Here is a 22,482-nt window from a genome sequence, read left to right as displayed (position 1 = left end):
AACGGTTAACATGAAATATCCTTACCTACCATGATTTCACCATGGGAATCATGGATAAAGCTCTCAGGGCAGAATATCCTCCCCAACTGCTAAGCATTTGCCATGGGAAAGTCTCTCAAGCACAGTGTTTCTAGCTCACAGAGATGCAAGTTATCAACTCCCTCCTGACTCATCTTAGATATTATTATGTTGAATTAACATTAAGGGCAAAAATTCCAAAAGCAAGCACTAACCTGTGCCCATAAAATATGCATGCCTGGATGTCAACTGGTAATTGTGCCCTGCACTACTATTAGTATCTGAGCCATTAGGCATTTATTATTGAAAATTTGGTTCTAAGTGTCTGCCATGGCAAGCTAACAAAAAAAAGATCGCGGGGAGGTTAGACAGGAAGTTCAGGATCAGGGCATATGACTGCTTAGCTCACTTAAATGGGAATCATGGATACTTACGATTCTCCAACAATCTTACTAACTTTATTTAGATGCCTAACTTTCAGCAAACAATTTTGAAACATTTGGCCTAAGATATTGACCCTGCAGTATTTAGGAAGGCAAAGTTCCCTTTGGAGTTAATGGCAATAGCTGTATCATAGCTGAAAGATCAGGTTCTAATAACTTACTAAATGTCATTGTTTAAAAAGTGAGCATTTTCTTCCCACAAGAGTACATAACAAAAAAGCACGTGAAACTGGAAAACCCTCTCTCTTTATTAACCGGTCTAAACTATTTAAAGGAGATTTGGTGAAAAGTTTCGAGCTCTGAGCTGTCAAGAGTTTGTATGTCAACTCTCATGCCAAATGAATTAACAGTCAAGTTTAAACCTCCCCACAAAACCAGTTTATAACAGAAATATTTTAAAGTCCTTCCGTCTTGCACTATGTATATCATTCAAAACAAAACAAAAAGCACATGAACATACAGCTTCCCTTGAATTGGACCAAGCCAGTGTCAATAGAACTGTTGTGATAATTCTAATTAGGCATGTAAGATCACATTTTCAATAAGCCTCTGTATAAATTAAGAACTCTTATCTACATATACAAAATGGGAAATTGCTCAAACAAATACCAATGTGTATTTCCAAATCACCATTTGAGTACAATATTAGCCAGTGCAGCCTTGTCAAAAATATGGCCCATAAAGCGTCATGTGAAATTCTGTGCTTTGGGGCAGCCCTGATCTCAGCACAGAGTTCTGGTATTTGGGCTGTGCACTGACAAGTTGAATGAGGCCTGATAGGGGAGGAATCTTCCCATCATGCCACAGAGTAGTGTTGGATCATATTAAAGAAGTTCTGTATTAAAATCACAAATGAGTTTGATTCCCCATAGTTTAAATTCCAGGGTATTACTAAATAAGAGGTCTCTTGGTTTTTGGTACTGTTTCTCTCCCTCTATGTGTGAAACTTGCAAGCTGCTAATTGTGTTAGTACATTCTAAGACAGAGTCTGTTCTCAAAGCAATTCACACAGAGAGAGAGAGACTCAAAGCAATACTCTGTAACAACAGAAACAGCACCCAGAGACTCCCCGCCCTTTTGTTGTATTAACAATTGTGATTAAAATAGAGATAGAGGATGTATGTGGATGGATGCTTGGTGTGGATAATAACGGAATGAACAGGGAGGTGCCAGCCTAAGAATCCAGTGTCCATCAGCTGAAGAAGGCGTCAAGTGGAAATAACCAGAGGACCCTCCGGAGGGCAGACTGGAATCCACCCAACAGCCTCAAGAATGGGAGAACCAAAGAACAAGATAACATCTGGCAGCACGAAGCCGTCAGGAATGTGCCATCTGCTGATTGATTCAGCAACAGCATGATGAAGCAATTCCCATAGACTGGCATAGGAAGAAATTCCTATAAAAATGGACTCTAGAAAGTGAGAACTTTGGGGTCTGATTCTGCAACTTCCAGGAGCATCAGATGAGCATCTGACAAGGCCCGGCTCCCTCCTCATGTCCAGGCCACCTGGCCAGTGGCTTGGCATGAGCAACTCTAAGGCTGGTAACTATGATAACAACCTTGCAGAACCTGTGTGTGTGTGTGTATGAATGAATGTGTGAATAAACATGAGATTGAATGGAATGTTATAGCTATAACTAACTGCTTACTATGATTCTTTCTGTATTCACAATAAATGTGGTATTTTGCCTTTTTCCCTTTAAGAAGACCCTGCTGGTTTTTATTTTATTGTATAACAGCAGTAGTGGAGCCAATTCATGGGAGTAACTAAAGCAACATGGCTACAGGAGCTTACGCTCCCATTGCATGTCACATATACGAGAGGAGTGGGTTGGTGCAGCCGTGTAGTCCATATCTACTGGCTCTGCTCTGCCCACAGCATACCGACCCATCATATAGGGAGCCAGGCAGACCAATACTCCACAGCATACAAAGGATGTAAATCCTCTATATGGTTCCTTAAATTCTTCCCCGCTTTATAGCAGAACTTCACTAGTTTTCCTGGACAAAGGGCCCTCCAAACATACTGGGGACTGGGTCCCAGGGGGATCAGTCCTCATGGGCCAAATTCTGCCACCAAACACACACACACCACACACCAATCCCACTTAAATTAATGAGAATTTTGCATATCTATTTGAAGGCAGAATTTGATCCTAAGACTAATTCAGTAAGGATCAGATACAGTGTTAAGGGAACTCTTACAGTATACATTTTATTTTGCAAAATCCCATAAAAATCGATTGGATTTTTCATGGCTGTAATGCAATACAGATTGAACACTAAAATGTGGTATGAGAAGGAGTAACTATCCAGTAGTTATAAAACTTGTGGTGGAGGGAAGGCTTTGTTATTCAAATGATAAACCTCTAGCAGCATTGTGATAGCACTGTGATAGTCTCATTAAAACTTCTTTTAACCAGCGAGGAGGAACATATAATCCAATGTGAATCCAAAAATAACCCCACCAAACAAATTAGGAATACAGCTGATTATTAGCACCATGTTTCTTTTACTCCTATTGGAAGAATTTTAGTTTTGTACCAATGAATATTTAAATTCTTTCATTTATTTAAGATATGTATTGATAATCTGCAGACTACACTTGATAAGGAGAGTCCTGGATTATGTTTATTTCTGTTTTTACTTAGCAAGAGAAATGAGAAGCAATTGTGACTACCATACTCAATTATATAGAAAGTTACATTGCAATTACATAAGAAAGGTTTAGTTACATCTTGTGAATTATTTTGTGCTCGTTAGTTCTATGATATTCAGTCTTCTACTATATGGTCTGTGCAGAAAGTTGAGATTGAAGAAAAAAGATTATTTTAGCGTTTTGCCTGGAGCAACAGCAATTAAAAAAAATAATACAATCTTATACCAACAAGTAACCTAGAAAATGCCCTTACATTCCACAAGCTGTTGTTTCTCTTCTAAGTAACCATGGTTCATTTGTGATACTAAAAAAGACAGGGGGAGGGGGGGGAGAATGAAAAGATGAATGTTAACCCTCACATGTGCTGTCAGCAAATATTAATACATTAAAGAGAAGATTCGGACATTTTAATAAAACACAGAAATTTATACAAAATTAAGACAGCCCTGATTTTTTCACCTCACAGTCAGATATCTTAAATTCGCAGTGAAAGAAAGGCTTATGCAGCCCAACAGGTGGGCCAATATTACTGAGCCTCCAATCTCATCAGATAGTGAAGCGAGCTGCAACTGAATCCAGGAGAGAAGCTGAGTCAGTCTGTCATCAGAGCCATGGAGACAGCATATTAACCACCAAGCTAAGTACATGGGATGATGCCCACACAAGCCTCCACTTTAACCTGGCCTGAAACAGGAAGTCACTGTTGCTGAAAAGACCTTTTGGGCCATCATGAAACTTCTAGGATTAACAGGATTAATCAGATAAAGAAAATTGATCATTCACTCTGAAATGCCTATTTCAGATATCAGGTAAAGATCCAGGAGGCTAACACTAGTGCATTCCTCTGCGTTTACGATGCCCTCTACTGGGATTCCAAAAAATAAAAAATTACTGGAATGCTCAATATCAAATTGATCATATCTGAAATGATACTATATTACATTAAAATTATATTGTTAAATAGTTTTATTAATTTTTCTTTATAGCACATACAAGATTGTTAGGTAGAAAATATAGACACACTGAGGCCTGATTGATGTTTAATTCATCACTGTCCAAATATAAGAGGCATTCAGTCATATCTATTGAAAGTTCATTTAATTATTTTTATGATTCATTTAATTATTATCTATAGTTTCTGTCTATTGGAATAAACAGTTTAAAAATAGATTCAGATTACCCGAGACAGAGTCTCTGTGATTGTTTCCTTATTCTAGAGAAATACAAAAAGTCTCTTGCATATTAAGAAGAAATTCATTGCTCAGTTTACTATTAGCCAAACAACTTGTTCCCAAAGCAGACCAAACATTTCAAAGTTTTAAACAGTTTTTTTTTAAATAGTCAAATACAATTAATATTGTACCTGGTTCTTTCTTGTCATAGTATTGATGGATCCCAATGTCTTCATCTACATAATCAAGTAGAAATATTAAATCGTGATTGTGTGTCACTTGAAAAAATGTAGCACAAAAAATGAAATTGAATCACTTTTTAAAAAATGCCTCCTGGTGACTGGCAACGTTACTACTAATGGCCTGTAAATTGCAACTATTTTAATGGTTTTTTTGTAAATACTTGTGCACTTTGGGAAGCTCCCCTTCCCATGGTAAAAAGTTCCCATTTCTAGCTATGTGGTACTCTAAGACATTAGACTTTAAATAGATAGTATGTTACTATAAATTGGCCCAAGACTGACTCTCTCATCCTGGCCTCGGGAGAGATTTTGGGGGAAATTCCTCAACTGGGGAAGAAGGTGGAAGGCATTTCTTTGGCTGGCTGATTTTAAAATAAAATAGCAGCTTCCTGAAGCTATTTAGAGGTTTGGAACGTTAGAATAAGAGCTGAGGAGATGGGTTAGTGGGCAACAGGTCAAAGGCGCACGATATATTCATCATATAGCTCTGCAATTTATCACATAGCTATCATTTCCAGAGATGGGATTTTATACACAGTATTTGTAATAAGCAAAAGCAATGTTAGGTTGGAATCCATTACAAAGAAATCTGAAAATAATGAACTGTTATTTAAAGATCTGGTTTCTCCCAACAAACAAAGTCTAACAGTTCATGTTTCTGAAATGTAACAATTCATAACATGCTTTTAATTCCCATTATCATAATTAATTATTTTATTTAGGCTGCCAGGCTTTTCTGGACAGTCTGGCTATTGATTAAACATTTTATCTAGTTGTCATTACAACAGGCTTGTTCTCATAAAGATATGGGACACTTTGGGATATTGAGTCAATATTTGATTAATCATATTTTTGTATGGTTTTTAGCGTTACTGGAATGCACCTTGCTACAACTGTCATAGGGACTAGATGTCAAATAAATGTGGTTTTGGTATCGCACATTTCAAAACCAGTGGTCTGTTGAACATTGGATTTTAGCACTTGCAAAGCTAGAAGTATAAAGCTTTTTTCCACATGGATGGTAATTAGTCATGTATCTCAAATTACTTTGAAAACTGGAATGATAGTTTAATAAGATAAATGTATCTTAAGTATACCAGTTCTCCATTCAAAATTTTCAGCGCATGAGCAATAAAGTATTGTTACATATTAAGTACATATTATAATACTTCTGCAATCAACTGGAATGTATGAATGAATATCAATAAACTAGTCATTATAGTGAAACCTACAGTAAAGCAGCACACGGCTTCTTAAAAGGAAACATGAATTAGACAATATATAATCTTAATAATTTTTCATTATTGACAAAGATACTCCAGATCTATGATAAGATAAGAAGCTGACCACATTCTACCATACTATTTTTATATAATTTGCTTTCCCCAAGCTTAAACATAAACTTCAACTTCACATGAGTATTCAGAATTTTATATCAATTGAATATTCATTGATAGATTTTGTTATCTGTTTTAGGAAAAGGTTGGAATTTGGACACCGTTTATTTACCCCCAACATGTAAAGTATTCTTCAAAGACCACAGGTGCATCTCAGTCAGGCAGAAAGACATCTGATGGCAGATGGAAACTCAGGCCTATCAAAGGAAGGAAAGAAACAACATGTGCAAATTAATTACCTTCTACCACCAGTGAAACTGAAAGTCCCTTGGCAACTAAGTGGTAAAATAGGCTGCCATTGGAGATATTCTGAAAGCAGAATTATTCAGTAACCACACATACACACTGCTCTTATTTCTGCTCCTATGAATGATGCTACCTAAGAGACAAAAAAGTAGTCCTTTCTGTTATACTAAATGTACTATGTTGCTATATGTATTGTGCCAGACCAGTGGAATACAGAAGTCTGGTAGAAGGCAAATATATTGTCCACTAGATGAACAGTTTTCTGTTCCCTGACTGACCAGAGCAGGGGCTGCCTTAGAGCAATCAGGAACCTGCCAGAACCAATTAAGACAGGCAAGCTAATCAAGACATCTGGAGCCAATCAAGAACTTTCTAGATTCAATTATGGCAGGCAGGTTAATCAGGACACCTCATTTAAAAAGGACCACCCATCAGTTAGTAGGGGGGCATGCAAGGAGCAGGGAGTGAGAAGGTGTGCTGTTGGAAGAGTGAAGAGGTCAAGTGTGATCAGGCTTCAGGAGGAAGATCCTGTAGTGAGGATAAAGAAGGTGCTGGGGGAAAGGCAAGGGGGAAGTAGCCCAGGGAGTTGTAGCTGTCACACAGCTGATACAGGGAACATTGTGGACAGCTGCTATCCACAGAGCCCTGGGCTGGAACCCGGTGTAGAGGGTGGGCCCAGGTTCCCTCCCATCCCCCCAACCCCTGATTGGACACAGGAGGACTTGACCTGGTCTGTGAGAAACACTAGAAGGGAAGGTCTAAATTGGAAAGGGATCTGCCCTGTCCCCGACCCACTAGATGGGACACAGAGACTGTGGGGATTGTTCTCCATTCTCCCATGCTGGCCAGTGATGAGGTTAGCTGAGTGGATGGCAGGTTTGAGCCATGAGCAAGAGTGGCCAAACTGAGGGCTGCTGTGAATCTCTGAGGCAAGCAAATCTGCCAATAAGCGCAGGACCCACCGAGGCAGAGGAGGAACTTTGTCACAGTACATATGGATTGTATTTAAATTCTAAGTAGTTATTACAATAGGATCAAAAACAGACTCTAAGGGCCTGAAATATACCATTTTGAATCATTGTAATTGCCTCTCATTCGTATATAAAAGTTGACATATTCAGCAACAGCAAAGTCAGTGATACATGGGAATGAATTTGAGATAATAATGTGGTTGTTTGGTTTTTTGCTTTATATTTAGAGCCAAATTTACAACCAGACTCTATCTTTGTCCTTGCAGCTGTTTACACCATTACCACATACGTGTGTGTCAAAGTAATAACTGTGCAAGCAAAATTAGAGGCTATTTTTTCAGGTTTGACCCCAGAATATTAGAATATACTTTTAGGGCTTGACCCTGCAAGCCCTGCACATAGGGAACATTCAGTGAAGTCAAGAGAGAGTTTTGAACATGAGATCCTTGCAGGCACTAGTAATTAATGTGAAATACCTAAAGTGATGGCTTTCCTAGATCAGAAACATAGGGAGATTATATTAAATTATTACTAACGCACAAGGACAACCGGTGTTAATCAGATAAAATGTCTGAGGTGACTTATTTAACATGATTGCAATTCTAACTGTTTTTTGCTTCTTTAAAGTGTTGTCTCTCCATATTCACAGTTGTGAGAATGAGTCCTCTTCTCTACCCTCTCTCCTCCCATGCCACTGAGCATCACGAACCTTCTGGAAAATAGTTTCCATTGGACCTGTGTGACCAACCTCTTGTGGCACCAAATATTCCCAGCGGACGTTACAAACAAGACCATGTGCCCCAACTGCCTCTGCCCAGTGGTCACATCAAAGTAGAACGCTGTGGAATAGTGGAAGGTGGGCATTTAAAATGAATATGCAGGGGCAACAGTCTTGAAGAACCGTAGTTTGTATGGTACTGGCCATGACCATGTTTTTCATTTTTGAGATAGGCTCTCGTTTTCCCACTGTGGGAGTCTAAATAGTACTACAACCGTAGCAGGATGGGCTGAGGAGTTCTAATTGGAACTGCCAAACCCCAAAACAAGCATCTGATATAAATGTCAAATCAAAAGAGTTGTATGATGAAAATATTAGAGACTTATCATGGATGTCACCTTAGTCCTGGTAAATATTGTTGAAAGACGCTGAGATACTTTTGCCCTAACTAACATATAATATCTCAGTGCACGGCCTAATCCACTTAAACAGTGCTGAATGGAAAAAGCATTCCTTTTATATTGATCCCCAAAACCACAAAAAAAAAATCTTGCTGACTTCCTAAAGCCCTTAGTCCTACCCAAGTTCAAGTTCAAAACACACGACTCCTAGTAAATGGAGTATAGTTTCCCCTGGGTGAGAATGAGGTTTTGGCAAGAACACCAGGAGATTGCTGGAACTCGGGCACCACTTTTGGAATAAGTATGGGATGAGGACACAGGACAACACTGTCCATGTGGAAGAGAGTGAAAGGAGGCTAGCCATTAAATTCTGTAATGCTCTTGTTCTTCTGGTAGATGTAACTGACAAGTGGAAGAAAAACAGGTCCTCAAGAATCACAAGGTTAAGGTCCTTGATAGAATGTGTTCTCTAATTGACGGGAAGACATTAATTAACCACTTTTCAGAAATTTTGTGAGGGTGAAAAAAAACAGAATCTGCCACTCACATGATAATATTGAGCTGGCATGCAGGATCACCTTGACAGAAGACAAGCGGCTGAGAGACTTAGGCACAATGAATAATCTAGTATATGGACGCAGAACCTGGAGATAGTGTTACCATCTGTTTATAGAGAAAATCTTTTCCACTTTTGAAAATAGTATTTCAACGTAAATGGATTTCTGAACTGCACCAAAAAATCACCTACCCTTCAACAGGGCACACCAGATCACAAATAATTAATGTCCTGTGACCCAAGCTAAGAGGTGGAGCAACTCAGCAACCGTGGATTAGGATGCACAATGCCATCTTTCTGAGATAGCAGGTCCAATTATACCAGTAGGAGAGAAAAAATTCTCATGAGACCTTCGTTAATGGACTCTGTGATTTAAATCCATTGAGGATCTCACTGTACAATATTGCTTCACTGTTATTATTAGGAGAGTACCTCAGCTGTACAACTGATATACTTTGACTTCTTACGACTTCAGGCTGCTTTCATTTTATTTCTTGGAAGGCAGAATATTCATTGAAATTTGCTAGACTCCTTTTTTTGGTTACAAGGAGTCTACATCTTCAAACCTGGTGGTCTGGTCTCCAAAGTATTCTCTCTGACTAGTCTTACAATTTTATTCTGACAATCAGCTTCTTCCAAGCTTGTAGGTTCACTGTCACTCACAAATTAAGCTCATTCTTCATTGCAAACTTCAAAGTCACCATTCACTCAATCGGATTATGATGACGAGTGAGTACAAAACATCTGCTAAACATGGCATCCCCCAAACTGATTTAAACTTCTCCAAGTATGAGAGCCAACTGAGACATTAACAGTTATGGTAATACTTAGAACAAAATTCTTGCTTTTTCATCTAATTATTACCATTATATTTTTGGTTTTAGTCTGTTTATGAGCCAAGCCTTGAGTATCAGAGAGATAGAAAGGAAGAGAGGAGCAAAATGGAAGGGCTGCATTAAGCACCAAAAGAATGCTTTCAAGTGTTTTTTTTCCCTTGTGTGTCTGAGAGGAAAAGACAGAAAGGTGCTTTGCACTCAGCACCAAATAATAACTTTTGGAGACTTTTCCTATTTTTAAACATTTTCACTCCACTATTGGGGAAAAAAAAGTTGTGTAACAAAATGATCAAACTGAAGCAGCATATTCAAAATTACATTTTAGTCCTCAGCTGAAAAATGATGGATTGACTGTCCAGGGAAGCGATGTCCTCTGTTTATTCACAGAAGGAGTAAAAGATGGATCCTGCCACATATCCAAGCCTGATCTGGGAGGTACCACATCTAGGCGTGAGGGGCAATTCAGTTTATAGACCCATCCTATCCTTGGCCTCTATGCCCTGACTATCAACAAGAAGGCCAATCAGTACCAGTTGTGCAGATGGCTTGTTTTGGGGAAGTGATCACCAGTCCACTGGAAAAACTTTTTAACCATCCCCTAACCTGAGACATCTTCTGTTTAATAATATTTTACTCCAGATTGCATGAATGGAAGACTTATGTCCCTAAAATGTGATACATTACATGCGTTAATATTCACTATTATGGAATTATTCTCCTCTGGTAGGAAAAATATTTTAAGGAACTCAACCAGGCACAACAATCAAATTATAGCGTCTCAATATCTAACTACCTGATTTGTTGCACAATTTTCTTAACTCTTTTTTAAAAAAATTATTTGCAAAGTTTACATTTCTTTAACTGCATCAATTAGGCTCTGCTCCTGCAAAGACTTACGCACATGCTTCAAGCATATGAGATGTTCCATTGAGCTAAATGAAATTACTCATCTGCTTGAATTTAAGCAAATACATCTTTGCAGGATTTGTAAACACAAGTGCAGATTACCTTTTACATATGCCCTTTTCTTGCTTCTGGTTTATAAGTTTTGAGATCTTAATTTTTTTCTGACATTTGATTTCTTCATTGGCTTTAAAGCTCTCCTTAAGCTTGCAAAGTTCTGATTTAAAAAATTGAAAGAAAAAGAACTATTCTGCTAGGAAAATTTCCCAACCTATTTTTACATAAAAATAGTTGGGATATATGTCTATATAAATATATATACACATTTTTGCTGTGATGTTGATCAAACTATACATTAGCTAAGGCTTTTTCCAAAGTCCTAAAGTGAGCTCTATTTTAGCAAAATATCATCACAAACATTTTTTTTTTTAAACCTTAGCAAAATTAATTACACGAGAGAATAAGGAAATGGCTATCATTTTTATAAGCTTCTGGACAGAATATCTCCCAAAGCTCAGTTTTGTTTTTGACTACTTTTTCCATGTAGGCATCAGAATTCTCTCTCTGTAATCACTGGAATTCATTCCCATTCTCATTGTCAAAACTATAACTGATCAGATATCAGGTGTTCAACCAATGAGGTAAGCCAGAAAACCACTCTACAATTCATTCTGTGTTTCTGCGATGTAATACCTGGAGCAGCAGTGATCAGTCTCTTTTTCTTCTTCATGACCAATTTCTCCTTCACCAAGGAGAGTGATTCCTTGCAGAACAGTGATATTAAGAAATGTAATAGTCAACTGTGTGAGATAAAGTTTGGATCCAATCAGAAACACTAGATAAGGAGGTATGTACTGTGTCTTTGATGAACAGACAAATACAGTATATTTCATTGTGCAAAATATGCAAAACACATTTTAAAAAGCTGAAACACAGAAAGGTTCATATTTTTAAAGTAATCTTTTTTTTTTAATTTTACTGTAACTTGATCAACTATCTTAAACAATAAATAGTTATCCAGTACAAACAAGTAGATTTCTTTGAGCTCAATTCTGCTCCCATAGCAATTAATGGAAAAATAAACATTGACATTTATGGGAGCAGGATCATTCCTTTTATATCTGTTCACATGGATGTCATGTCTTGGGAAAAATATTTGACCTGAGTCAATGGAAGGCATTTAGAAACAAAATAAAAATGTAAATCTGTTTTTTAAAAAAAAAAACAAAAAAAAACCCCTTCATTCGGAATCAGTTTGTAATCTGGTTGAGTACAAAAATAACTGCTAATATCTGAATATCTGAGTCATTTAAGGAAACTACTCTCTTATCTCTCAAATTTCATAGGCATGTCAATATTTTTCATGTAGGTGTTCCCACTTCCATCTGCTTACCATGTCTGGATACAGGAGAGCTGACAAGGAAAATAATAAATTAACTGTCTTTGTTGGCTTTGGCCCAAATGTCTAAGGGCTAGATCCTGCAAACGGAGCAATGTGAGCAGACACCTACACCTCAGCACAACACCACTGAAGTCTGTGGCAATCTGAGCAGGTAGAGAGATTTGCCTGCCTCAGTCTATTTGTAAGAGCTTCCTCTAAGTTTAGATCCAGAATTGAAACTGAACTTTCCCAAATGCAAAAGGTGTTTGGGATTTGGTTCACTGCAGAAATATCCCCAAGTCACACAGTTCTTATTTGGATTTAAGTTCTGGGCTTGTGGGGGCAGATGTGGTGTTCCAGTTCATTTCTGTATCTAATAATCCCTTGCCTGGATTTTATAGGTAAGAATTTACACCTCCTAGGAATAGGGGTGCCAACTTTCTAATTGCACAAAACCGAACACACTTGCCCCACCCTGCCCCTTTCCTAAGGCCCTGCCCCTCTTCCACCCCTTATCCAAGGCCCCACCCCCCACTCACTCCAGCCCCCCTCCCTCTGTTGCTCGCTCTCCTCCACCCTCACTCATTTTCACTGGGATGGGACAGAGGGTTGGGGTGTGGGAGGGGGTGAAGGTTCCGGCTGGAGGTGCGGGCTCTGGAGTGCAGCTGGGGATGAGGAGTTTGGGGTGCAGGAGGGAGCTCCAGGCTGGGGCAGGGGGCTGAGGTGTGGCTCTGGGAGAGAGTTTGGGTGCGGGAGGGGGTTCCGATCTGGGGCAGGGGATTGGGGTGCAGGTGAAGGTGCGAGGTCTGGGAGGGAGTTAGGGTGCAAGAGGGGGGTTCTGACCTGGGGCAGGGGGTTCAGGGTGCGGGTGAAGGTGCGAGGTCTGGGAGGGAGTTAGGGTGCAAGAGGGGGTTCTGACCTGGGGCAAGGGGTTCAGGGTGGGGGCTCCGGCCAGGCGGCACTTACCTCAGGTGATTCCTAGTCGGTGGCACAGCAGGGCTAAAGCAAGCTCTATGCCTGCCCTGGCTCTGTGCTGCTCCCAGAAGCGGCTGGCATGTTCGGCCTCTAGGCAGAGGTACAGCCAGGTGGCTCTGTGCTGTGCGCACTGCCCATGCCCACAGGTGCCGTCCCCACAGCTCCCATTGGCTGCTGTTCCAGGCAAAGGGGAGCTGTGGAGTACTCCCTGACCACCCCTGCGCCTAGGGGCTGGACATGCCGGCTGCTTCCAGGGAGCTGCACAGAACCAGGGCTGGCATGGAGCCTGCCTTTGCCCCGCTGCACCGTTGACTGGACTTTTAATGGGCCAGTCAGCAGTGCTGATCGGAGCCACGAGGGTCCCTTTTTGACCGGGCGTTCCAGTCAAAAAACGGATGCCTGGCAACCCTACATAGGAACTCTAGCAAAGAACAGGTTTCAGAGTAACAGCCGTGTTAGTCTGTATTCGCAAAAAGAAAAGGAGTACTTGTGGCACCTTAGAGACTAACCAATTTATTTGAGCATAAGCTTTTGTGAGCTACAGCTCACTTCATCGGATGCATACTGTGGAAACTGCAGAAGACATTATATACACAGAGACCATGAAACAATACCTCCTCACTTCATCGGATGCATACTGTGGAAACTGCAGAAGACATTATATACACAGAGACCATGAAACAATACCTCCTCACTTCATCGGATGCATACTGTGGAAACTGCAGAAGACATTATATACACAGAGACCATGAAACAATACCTCCTCCCACCAGAGGTATTGTTTCATGGTCTCTGTGTATATAATGTCTTCTGCAGTTTCCACAGTATGCATCCGATGAAGTGAGCTGTAGCTCACGAAAGCTCATGCTCAAATAAATTGGTTAGTCTCTAAGGTGCCACAAGTACTCCTTTTCTTCTAGCAAAGAACAAGCTAAACTTGAGAATGAACAACTGAAGTTTTGTTGCTGTGGGAATCATAACTCTGACATTCTGATATCTATATGTTTAAATTCTCATCTTTAAGGTGGCATTAGCAAAGCTGTATGTATGTGTTTAAACAGAAGTTTGACATTACACAATAAATAACATTCAGGGCCTGGTTCTCATTTTCACTATGTCCCTTTACGCCACTCTGGCAGGGTAAAGGGCTTTAAATGGAGTACAAATTACATTACATTTATCCCCCCCACACACCTCTTTTTATACAAAATCCCCTTTACGCTGTCAGAGAAATATAAAGAGGCTTTAGTGTAAATGGGAATTAGGACCTCCATTTATAAATGCAATCCTCAATTTTAGGAAGTGGAAATCCATACATGTTCTTATAAACCAACTCAATACAAAATCTGACTCATCTTAAAATATGAGTTTCAGACTTTTTTCAGGAAAAAAAAGATATGTAGATGGGTCTACAACACACAGTATACATTCTAATGAAGTACACACTGAAGCTCTTATTGTAAGAAAAGGCTGAATAATCATTGAAAGGAAATACATTATCTGATAACCCAAGAATTCTGGCATGAAAATCATACATCGTAAATTTATTTCCATATGCCGTGAAGTTGTTTCATGCTCCATTGAATTAATTCTTCATGGTTTTTATTATTGTTTTAGAAATCTGAAACTAAGTCCTGTCTTTTGTAATGACAAATAGTTAAGTTATATTTACTGTTTTAAATTTTAACATATTTCAGTGTTTTAACAAAATTATATAGCTCCTTAAAATATCAAAATTACTACATAAATCTCATCCTAATAAGTTCAGCTATAAATCAGAACAAACATTTTAGCCCCAAGTGATAGTAATTAAAAGCACATCTTAAATACATATCTTTCATTTAATGTAGCTGCTACTCATCTATCTTACCTAGATTCAAAATATTGCAGTCCTGGTCCTGCAACTAGTTCTGCATGGGTGGACTCCAATGGGGATCCATGTGGGCTAAAAGTGCCACCTATGCAGAGCCAATAGCAGGATCAGATCCTTAAACAGTATCCAAAACATAAATAAATAAATTCAGAAATTCACTGCATTTTTATTGACTGTTAAGTATCAGGATTCCAGAAATCATTATTTTGAACAGTTTGGTTGCTTAGCTGTGTGTTGTAGAGTCCTGAAGCACATGGTGAAGAACTACTATTTGTTGCGGATCAGCTATACTTGACTTCTTGGATTAGCAATCTCTTGAAAAAATGTCAACAACTTGTCAGTTCACTCCTGTTCAAATATTTGCAGGGAAGAGATGTTCTAAAATACGCTTATATGAACGCTCTGTATTTCTAGATGCTGATGGACGAGTATTTGTGTTTATTATACAAGGGTATCTCCATTTTACGCAATTTTACATTAACGACAACCTGATTCACTCACAGTATTGATACACCTAGTTTGGTTAGGGGAATGATTTTTTACTGAAATACTTACATTGATCCTAGTGTAGACACAGTTATACTGGAATAAAGGTGCCTTATACTGAAATAGTTATACCGAAATAAAGTGCCCACTGCAACCTTTATGTGTGCTGAGTCTTTGTCCAGCTTGCTGGAAGAAAAGGGGCATTGCCCCTTTAAAGGTTCCCTTGCAACAGTGGGGGAAAAGGGAGAAAGCTTACAGGGATGGACAGGAAGGACAGGATGTAGTTGGGGCCAGGTCAAGGTCACTGCATTGCCCTTCCTGTTAACAGAAAGAGTGGGAAAGGTATTTATACGCCATGCAGCCATGAAAGACCCTCTTTCCCGTGATCCGGATGGAAGAACCCACCCACACATGTATTTGGAATAGGACCGGGTTCCCTTCTGACCTGCTGTGGGCATCACACTAGTTGCTCCTTTTCCCTGGTGTGGCTGGGAAGGAATTTTCCCCTCCCCGCCAGATTGGCCAAGGGTTTTTCATCTTCCCCACAGCTGGTCTGGTCTGGTGGGGTGGAGTAGGCAGGTTAGGTTATCATGTCACAATTTATACATAATAGTTGTGACAGATATTCAGTGCAGGTACTTGGTATGGAAGGCATTCGGTTATTGCATACATGGGATTGGAAAAGGATTTGAAGGAACACATCCCTTATGAGAACTGAGTAAGTGGGGCTGGAGGCTCCTTATGTCTCGCCAGTAGGGAGCCAAACCCCTCCTTTTTCTGGTCCCCTTTAAGGGAGCTGAGGAAAGGGGTTTGGGGCTCCTACATCTGGATCAGAGATAACCCCCTCCTCACTGCACTGTACAATTTATTGCCAGATTATTCACGTATAATGCCTGAAAGTAAATTGCGGCCTAATTAATCCACATTCATGGCTTTCTGTCTTTCTTCCAGCATGGATGGACAAAGAACCTTTATACCGCTATAACTGCCCACACTAGGAGGGCTGTACCCTTTAACTATAATGGTATAGTTAAAGCAATACAATTTGCGTGTGTAGACAAGCCCTTAATTACCATCAGACTTTTAATTTATAATAAAACTCTGCTCAATTCTTTCTGTGCATGCTCAAATCCTGGCCTTTAATATAATTAAGTATTGCTATGGTACAAATTGGTACTCAAGGTTGTAGCAAAATGTTGTGCATTTTTATCTGTAAAATTCAATGCCTCATGATCACCATCTATTCCCTCCTTATCTCCTCTGTCCTTAGTCAGTCACACTAAAGTCAACAAGAGTTTTGGCTGAGTGAAAATGGCATGATTTGACCCTTTAAAAGTAAAAGCATACAGAAGTGTGTGTGTGTGTTTTTGGCATAGATTTTGTGTATCTGCCTTAAAAGCATCTATTTTTTTTTTGACTCGCTGTTGCTTCACTTTCCTTCTGAAACAAGCCAATATTTTCACACCTGTGTGCCTATATTTTAGACACCTAAAGCCACATTTAGGCACCTAAATAAAAGTGGCCTGATTTTCAGAGGTACTTAAGCCACTTCTAAACATCAGGCCTCATAGTTAGGTATCTAAAAATAGCTTTACGTGCCCAAGATCTGAACAACACCTCTCATTCTTATACAAATTCCCTAATTTTGACAAAAACATATATAAATTCATTTTGGGACATGGAGAGATGGGCATTGCTCTAGTGTAATGAGGATGAAAAAATAAACAGGTGCTTCTATAATAAATATAAACGAACACTGGCTGAAAAAGATGCAGTTTAATAACCACAGTACAGATAAATTTATCAGGTTCATTTAAATATCAGTCAATCTGACTAGGCACTTACAGTGCCCTCATCATCAAGGTATTTGAGTGCCTCACAGACATTCATGAATTTATCCTCAAAACACCCCCTTGAGGTAAGGAAGTAACATTGTTCCCATTTGACAGATAGGGGACTGAGGCACAGAAAATACTGGCTTGCCCAAGGTTAGACAGCTATATATTGTGGCCAGTTCAGAAACTGAATCCAGATCTCATGAGTTCCAGCCCACCGCCTAACCCAGAAAATCATCTTTCATTCCTTCATGCATACTTTTACTACATATTATTGATACACTCTTGTGAACGGCAGCTATTGACTAACTTACAAGATAACAGGATTAAGGATAACTAAACCGAATGAACTTGAGGTAATGCTATTTGGTAGAGACATTCAGTTTATGAATCAGTCATACCTCTGAGAACATTAATGAAGCCCAGCACTCATTGTTCAATTGATACTGCAGGCAAGTCTTACAATCTGTAGCAACTGTCTTACAGAGTGGGTGTGAAAAGTTAAAAGCTCACCAAAGAGAGATATAATTGACCTGGGTTTTGACTTCATAGAGTGAAAAGTTCATAAACACATTTTGGTACAGACCCTTAAGGCCTTTATAAAATCCTGATAACAGATAAGTAATTCACACTGTAGATAACCAGTGTTGACACGACAGAGTGATTGTAGAAGTATACAGACTATAATGGTGGCTCTATTAATACCAGTTGTAGCTAAACCAGATTCTAACATTGCTTGGCTAGCAACTGCAGGGCTGCATTGACATAGAGGGTTTAAAGAAATATTTGCACCATTGCTCTAGCAGTGGGGCAGCTCCCATTTGTAACGAGGCATGTCTTACTCAGAGCAGAAGCTCTTTGGAGCTGAGAAAGTTGTGGAGGAAAAATCCAGTAGGCCTAAACTTCCCAAGCAGGCCTAAAACTTTGGTCAAGCTAACTGTGTGTGTAAAAGCATAAGGAGAGGCTGAGGAAAATTCCATTGTGGGGCAATTGCAACAGCACAGCTTAAGAAGTGTAACTCTAACAGCTAGACATTAGGAAAGACCCATTAACCACAAAGAACAACCTGTCAATAACAGGAAAAGCTTGTTTTGCTATATCTCAAATAAGTAAACCTACTGTTAAAGCTTGCACAATATGCCAAATAAGGGAAAATGCTGTTAAAGGAAGTGTGCTTAACAAATTGTGGTTTTCAGCTATATAAACGCCTGTATTTTCTGCTTATGCAGAGCAGCTATGGCTGACTCTACCTGTATACGCATACTTGAATAAAGCCTCAGGCGATTCTGATTTCAAACACAACGCGTGGTTAATTTTCCACCACGTCTTATCCAGGTTTGTAATGAACAGTGTAAATTGATGGATCTGTAGAAATAGTATAGAACAACAACATGGAAATTCAAAGAGTCTGAAATACTCTTTGTGACTCATCCCTATATGCACAGGTATTTTAGTTCATCAGACATATAATACCAGCCACTGTTTAGGGAACATGCTGTAATTCTGAATTTAGTTGCTTTCAGCAGTTTAAATAAGATCTATATCTATACCTTATCAGTGTCCTGAGATTTAGCTATCAAACTCCCACATTGGTGGGAATCACTCAGTTCATTTCCCATGCAGAGCACTGAAAATGTAGTCCCCTCATGTTATCTTAGTAACGTCTACTTAATTTCCTTTGTGTGTGTGTGCGCACGCATGTAGAAACCAATTTCTCATTGTAACAGAGGCTTGGAGGGCTGGGTGGCCTAGTGCTTGGAGTGCTTGATTTCCAGCCCCCTGGTTGGTTGAGGTGCCTCAGTCTTTAAGGCTGGTGGGAACTGGGGAACCTGGGCCCTCCAGCTTCACTGGGTCTCAGCCCAGGGCCCTGTGTCAGTCAACCCCTGAGTAGGGGACCTCCCAGCACAGAGTCTATGTCCACGCCCTGGGCTATGTCCTAACACTGTCCCTTCAGTTTGGGGCATGGCCCCTATAGTCCAAGTCGCTGTGGTGATTGTCTCCAGGAGTGCCCCCTTGTGAACCTTGGGTAGTGTCCTGTTGCTGTTCCAGGTTTCTCTGGGCGGGGCAGACGTATGTTTGGTGGGGTTGGAACCCCATAAGGTCTCTGCACTTCAGTCAAGCAGGCCAGGATTTGAGCTAGTGTCTTCTCCCTCCCGAGGTGCCCTGTGAAGGATATGGGATGGGTGAGTCGTATAACCTCCTTCCCAATAGGGTTGGGGTACCAGAAACTGATTGCAAACTGTCTTGGTTTGCCAGTCCTTTTCAATGCAGTATAGGTGGTCAGCCTGAAATTTGAAGTGTGGGAACAAACCCACCTGACAGGGCTCGACATTCTCTCCATTTACTACCCCAACTGGGAAGTATGCTTGGCTCAGCATGTTGTCTGCCTGTTCTACAAAATTGGAGAACTGGGTCAGAATCTGGGACCTCCACATCAGGTTGGGACGGGGCCTTGTATTGCTGGGTTCTGATGAGTGGGATGTCCCCTGTCAAGGTTCCTCCCCCACTCTGAACTCTAGGGTACAGATGTGGGGACCTGCATGAAAAAACCCCCTAAGCTTATCTTTACCAGCTTAGGTCAAAACTTCCCCAAGGTACAAAATATTACACCCGTTATCCTTGGAATGGCCGCTACCACCACCAAACTAATACTGGTTACTGGGGAAGAGCTGTTTGGACGCGTCTTTCCCCCCAAAATACTTCCCCAAAACCTTGCACCCCACTTCCTGGACAAGGTTTGGTAAAAAGCCTCACCAATTTGCCTAGGTGACTACAGACCCAGACCCTTGGATCTTAAGAACAATGAACAATCCTCCCAACACTTGCACCCCCCCCTCTCCTGGGAAATGTTGGATAAAAAGCCTCACCAATTTGCATAGGTGACCACAGACCCAAACCCTTGGATCTGAGAACAATGAAAAAGCATTCAGTTTTTTAAAAGAAGACTTTTAATAAAAAATAGCAGTAAATAGAAATAAAGAAATCCCCCCTGTAAAATCAGGATGGTAGATATCTTACAGGGTAATTAGATTCAAAACATAGAGAACCCCTCTAGGCAAAACCTTAAGTTACAAAAAAAGTACACAGACAGAAATAGTTATTCTATTCAGCACAATTCTTTTCTCAGCCATTTAAAGAAATCATAATCTAACACATACCTAGCTAGATTACTTACTAAAAGTTCTAAGACTCCATTCCTGTTCTGTCCCTGGCAAGAGCAGCACACAGACAGACCCAAACCCTTTGTTTGTCTCCCTCCTCCCAGCTTTTGAAAGTATCTTGTCTCCTCATTGGTCATTTTGGTCAGGTGCCAGCGAGGTTACCTTTAGCTTCTTAACCCTTTACAGGTGAGAGGAGCTTTCCCCTGGCCAGGAGGGATTTCAAAGGGGTTTACCCTTCCCTTTATATTTATGACACGCCCCCCAAATCTCAGCTAGGGTGAAACACTGGCTGGGATTTCTTCCTGGAGCTCTAGGAAAAACAGAGTTAATAAGACACATGCATCTCTAAATATACTACCAAGTACATAAAGACTAACAATATTTTCCACATCTCAAGGACGATTTTAACCAGTTGACTCTGGGAAACTTTCACGGGAGAGTGCATCAGCCACTTTGTTAGAAGCTCCTGAGATGTGTTGGATGTCGAAATCAAAATCTTGGAGAGCTAAACTCCACCGAAGAAGTTTTTTGTTAGTTTCTTTGACGGTGTGAAGCCACTTCAGTGCAGCATGGTCGGTTTGCAGGTGGAAACGCCGTCCCCAAACATATGGGCGTAGCTTTTCCAGAGCGTAGACAATGGCGTAACATTCCTTTTCAGTGACTGACCAGTTGCTTTCCCTCTCAGACAGTTTTTTGCTGAGAAACACTACAGGGTGGAATTCTTGATCAGGTCCTTTCTGCATTAAAACTGCTCCCACACCACGCTCGGATGCATCTGTGGTTACTAGGAACGGTTTGTCAAAGTCTGGGGCCCTTAGTACAGGGTCAGACATGAGTGTTGCTTTAAGCTTGTTAAAGGCCTTCTGACACTTTCCGGTCCACTGAACAGCATTTGGCTGTTTCTTTTTGGTTAGGTCTGTCAGTGGGGCAGCGATTTGGCTGTAGTGCGGTACAAATCGTCTGTAATAACCGGCCAAGCCTAAGAAGGATTGAACCTGTTTCTTTGACTTTGGTACAGGCCACTTTTGGATAGCATCCACTTTGGCCTGTAGGGGGCTGATAGTTCCTTGACCCACCTGGTGTCCAAGGTAAGTCACTCTGTTTAGGCCTATTTGACACTTCTTAGCCTTAACAGTTAGTCCTGCCTCCCTTATGCGCTCAAGGACTTTTTGTAGATGTTCCAGGTGGTCTGCCCAGGAATCCGAAAATATGGCCACGTCGTCAAGGTAGGCGACTGCATATTCTCCTAATCCCGCTAGGAGACCATCTACAAGTCTTTGGAAAGTGGCGGGTGCATTTCGCAGCCCGAAAGGGAGTACATTAAATTCATACAGCCCGAGATGTGTGATGAAGGCTGACCTTTCCTTGGCAGATTCGTCTAGCGGTACCTGCCAGTACCCCTTGGTTAAGTCCAAGGTAGAGGTGAACTGGGCCCGTCCCAGTTTCTCTAATAGTTCATCTGTGCGTGGCATGGGATAGTTGTCTGGGCGAGTTACAGCATTTAGCTTACGGTAGTCCACGCAAAAACGTATTTCCCCATCTGGTTTGGGAACTAGAACCACGGGAGATGCCCATGCACTTTCAGAGGGGCGGATTACACCCATCTGTAACATATCCTGGATCTCCCGTTCTATAGCAGTTTTAGCTTGAGGAGACACCCGGTAAGGTTGGACCCTAATTGGGTGAGCATTACCTGTGTCAATGGAGTGGTATGCCCGTTCAGTCAGTCCTGGGGTGGCTGAGAACGTTGGCGCGTAGCTAGTGCACAGCTCCTGGATCTGCTGTCGCTGCATACGCCCAAGGGTCATGGAGAGGTTCACCTCTTCCACACCACCAGCACATTTCCCTTCGTAGTAAACACCTTCAGGCCACTCAGCGTCGTCTCCTCCCTGGGCTGTAAACTGACAAACCTTTAATTCTCTGGAATAAAAAGGCTTTAGAGAATTAATATGGTACACCTTAGGCTTTCGGTTGGATGTGGGGAATGCTATGAGATAATTAACAGCTCCCAGGCGCTCCTGGACCGTGAATGGCCCTTCCCACGATGCTTCCATTTTATGGGCCTGGAGCGCCCTTAAGACCATGACCTGGTCTCCTACTTTGAAGGAACGCTCTCTGGCATGTTTATCATACCAGGCTTTTTGTTCTTTTTGAGCATCCTGTAAGTTTTCTCTAGCAAGGGCTAAAGAGGTTCGGAGGGTGTTTTGT

At 40.8% G+C, this 22,482-nt stretch overlaps 1 protein-coding gene across 4 annotated transcripts in view; it reads right to left on the bottom strand.

Moving 5' to 3' along the window:
* Nucleotides 1-22,482, bottom strand: part of WDPCP (WD repeat containing planar cell polarity effector) — a 292,680-nt gene that overhangs the window by 182,939 nt on the left and 87,259 nt on the right. For 3 of the 4 annotated variants that reach the window (XR_007355596.2, XM_048842680.2, XM_075127220.1), the window contains exons 2-4: nt 6,045-6,129; nt 4,485-4,529; nt 3,375-3,425 (exon numbers count right to left, since the gene is read on the bottom strand). The exons of the other annotated variant lie outside the window; for it this stretch is intronic. Coding sequence is in view for 2 of the 3 variants with exons in the window: in XM_048842680.2 (XP_048698637.1) it covers nt 3,375-3,425; nt 4,485-4,529; nt 6,045-6,105 (157 nt within the window). In the remaining variant the exon portion in view is untranslated. The remainder of the gene's footprint in view (nt 1-3,374; nt 3,426-4,484; nt 4,530-6,044; nt 6,130-22,482) is intronic. 4 annotated transcript variants of the gene reach the window in all.

Source organism: Caretta caretta, chromosome 3, assembly GCF_965140235.1.
Source record: "Caretta caretta isolate rCarCar2 chromosome 3, rCarCar1.hap1, whole genome shotgun sequence".
Lineage (NCBI taxonomy): Eukaryota > Metazoa > Chordata > Testudines > Cheloniidae > Caretta > Caretta caretta.
This window is presented reverse-complemented; position numbering and strand designations above follow the sequence as displayed.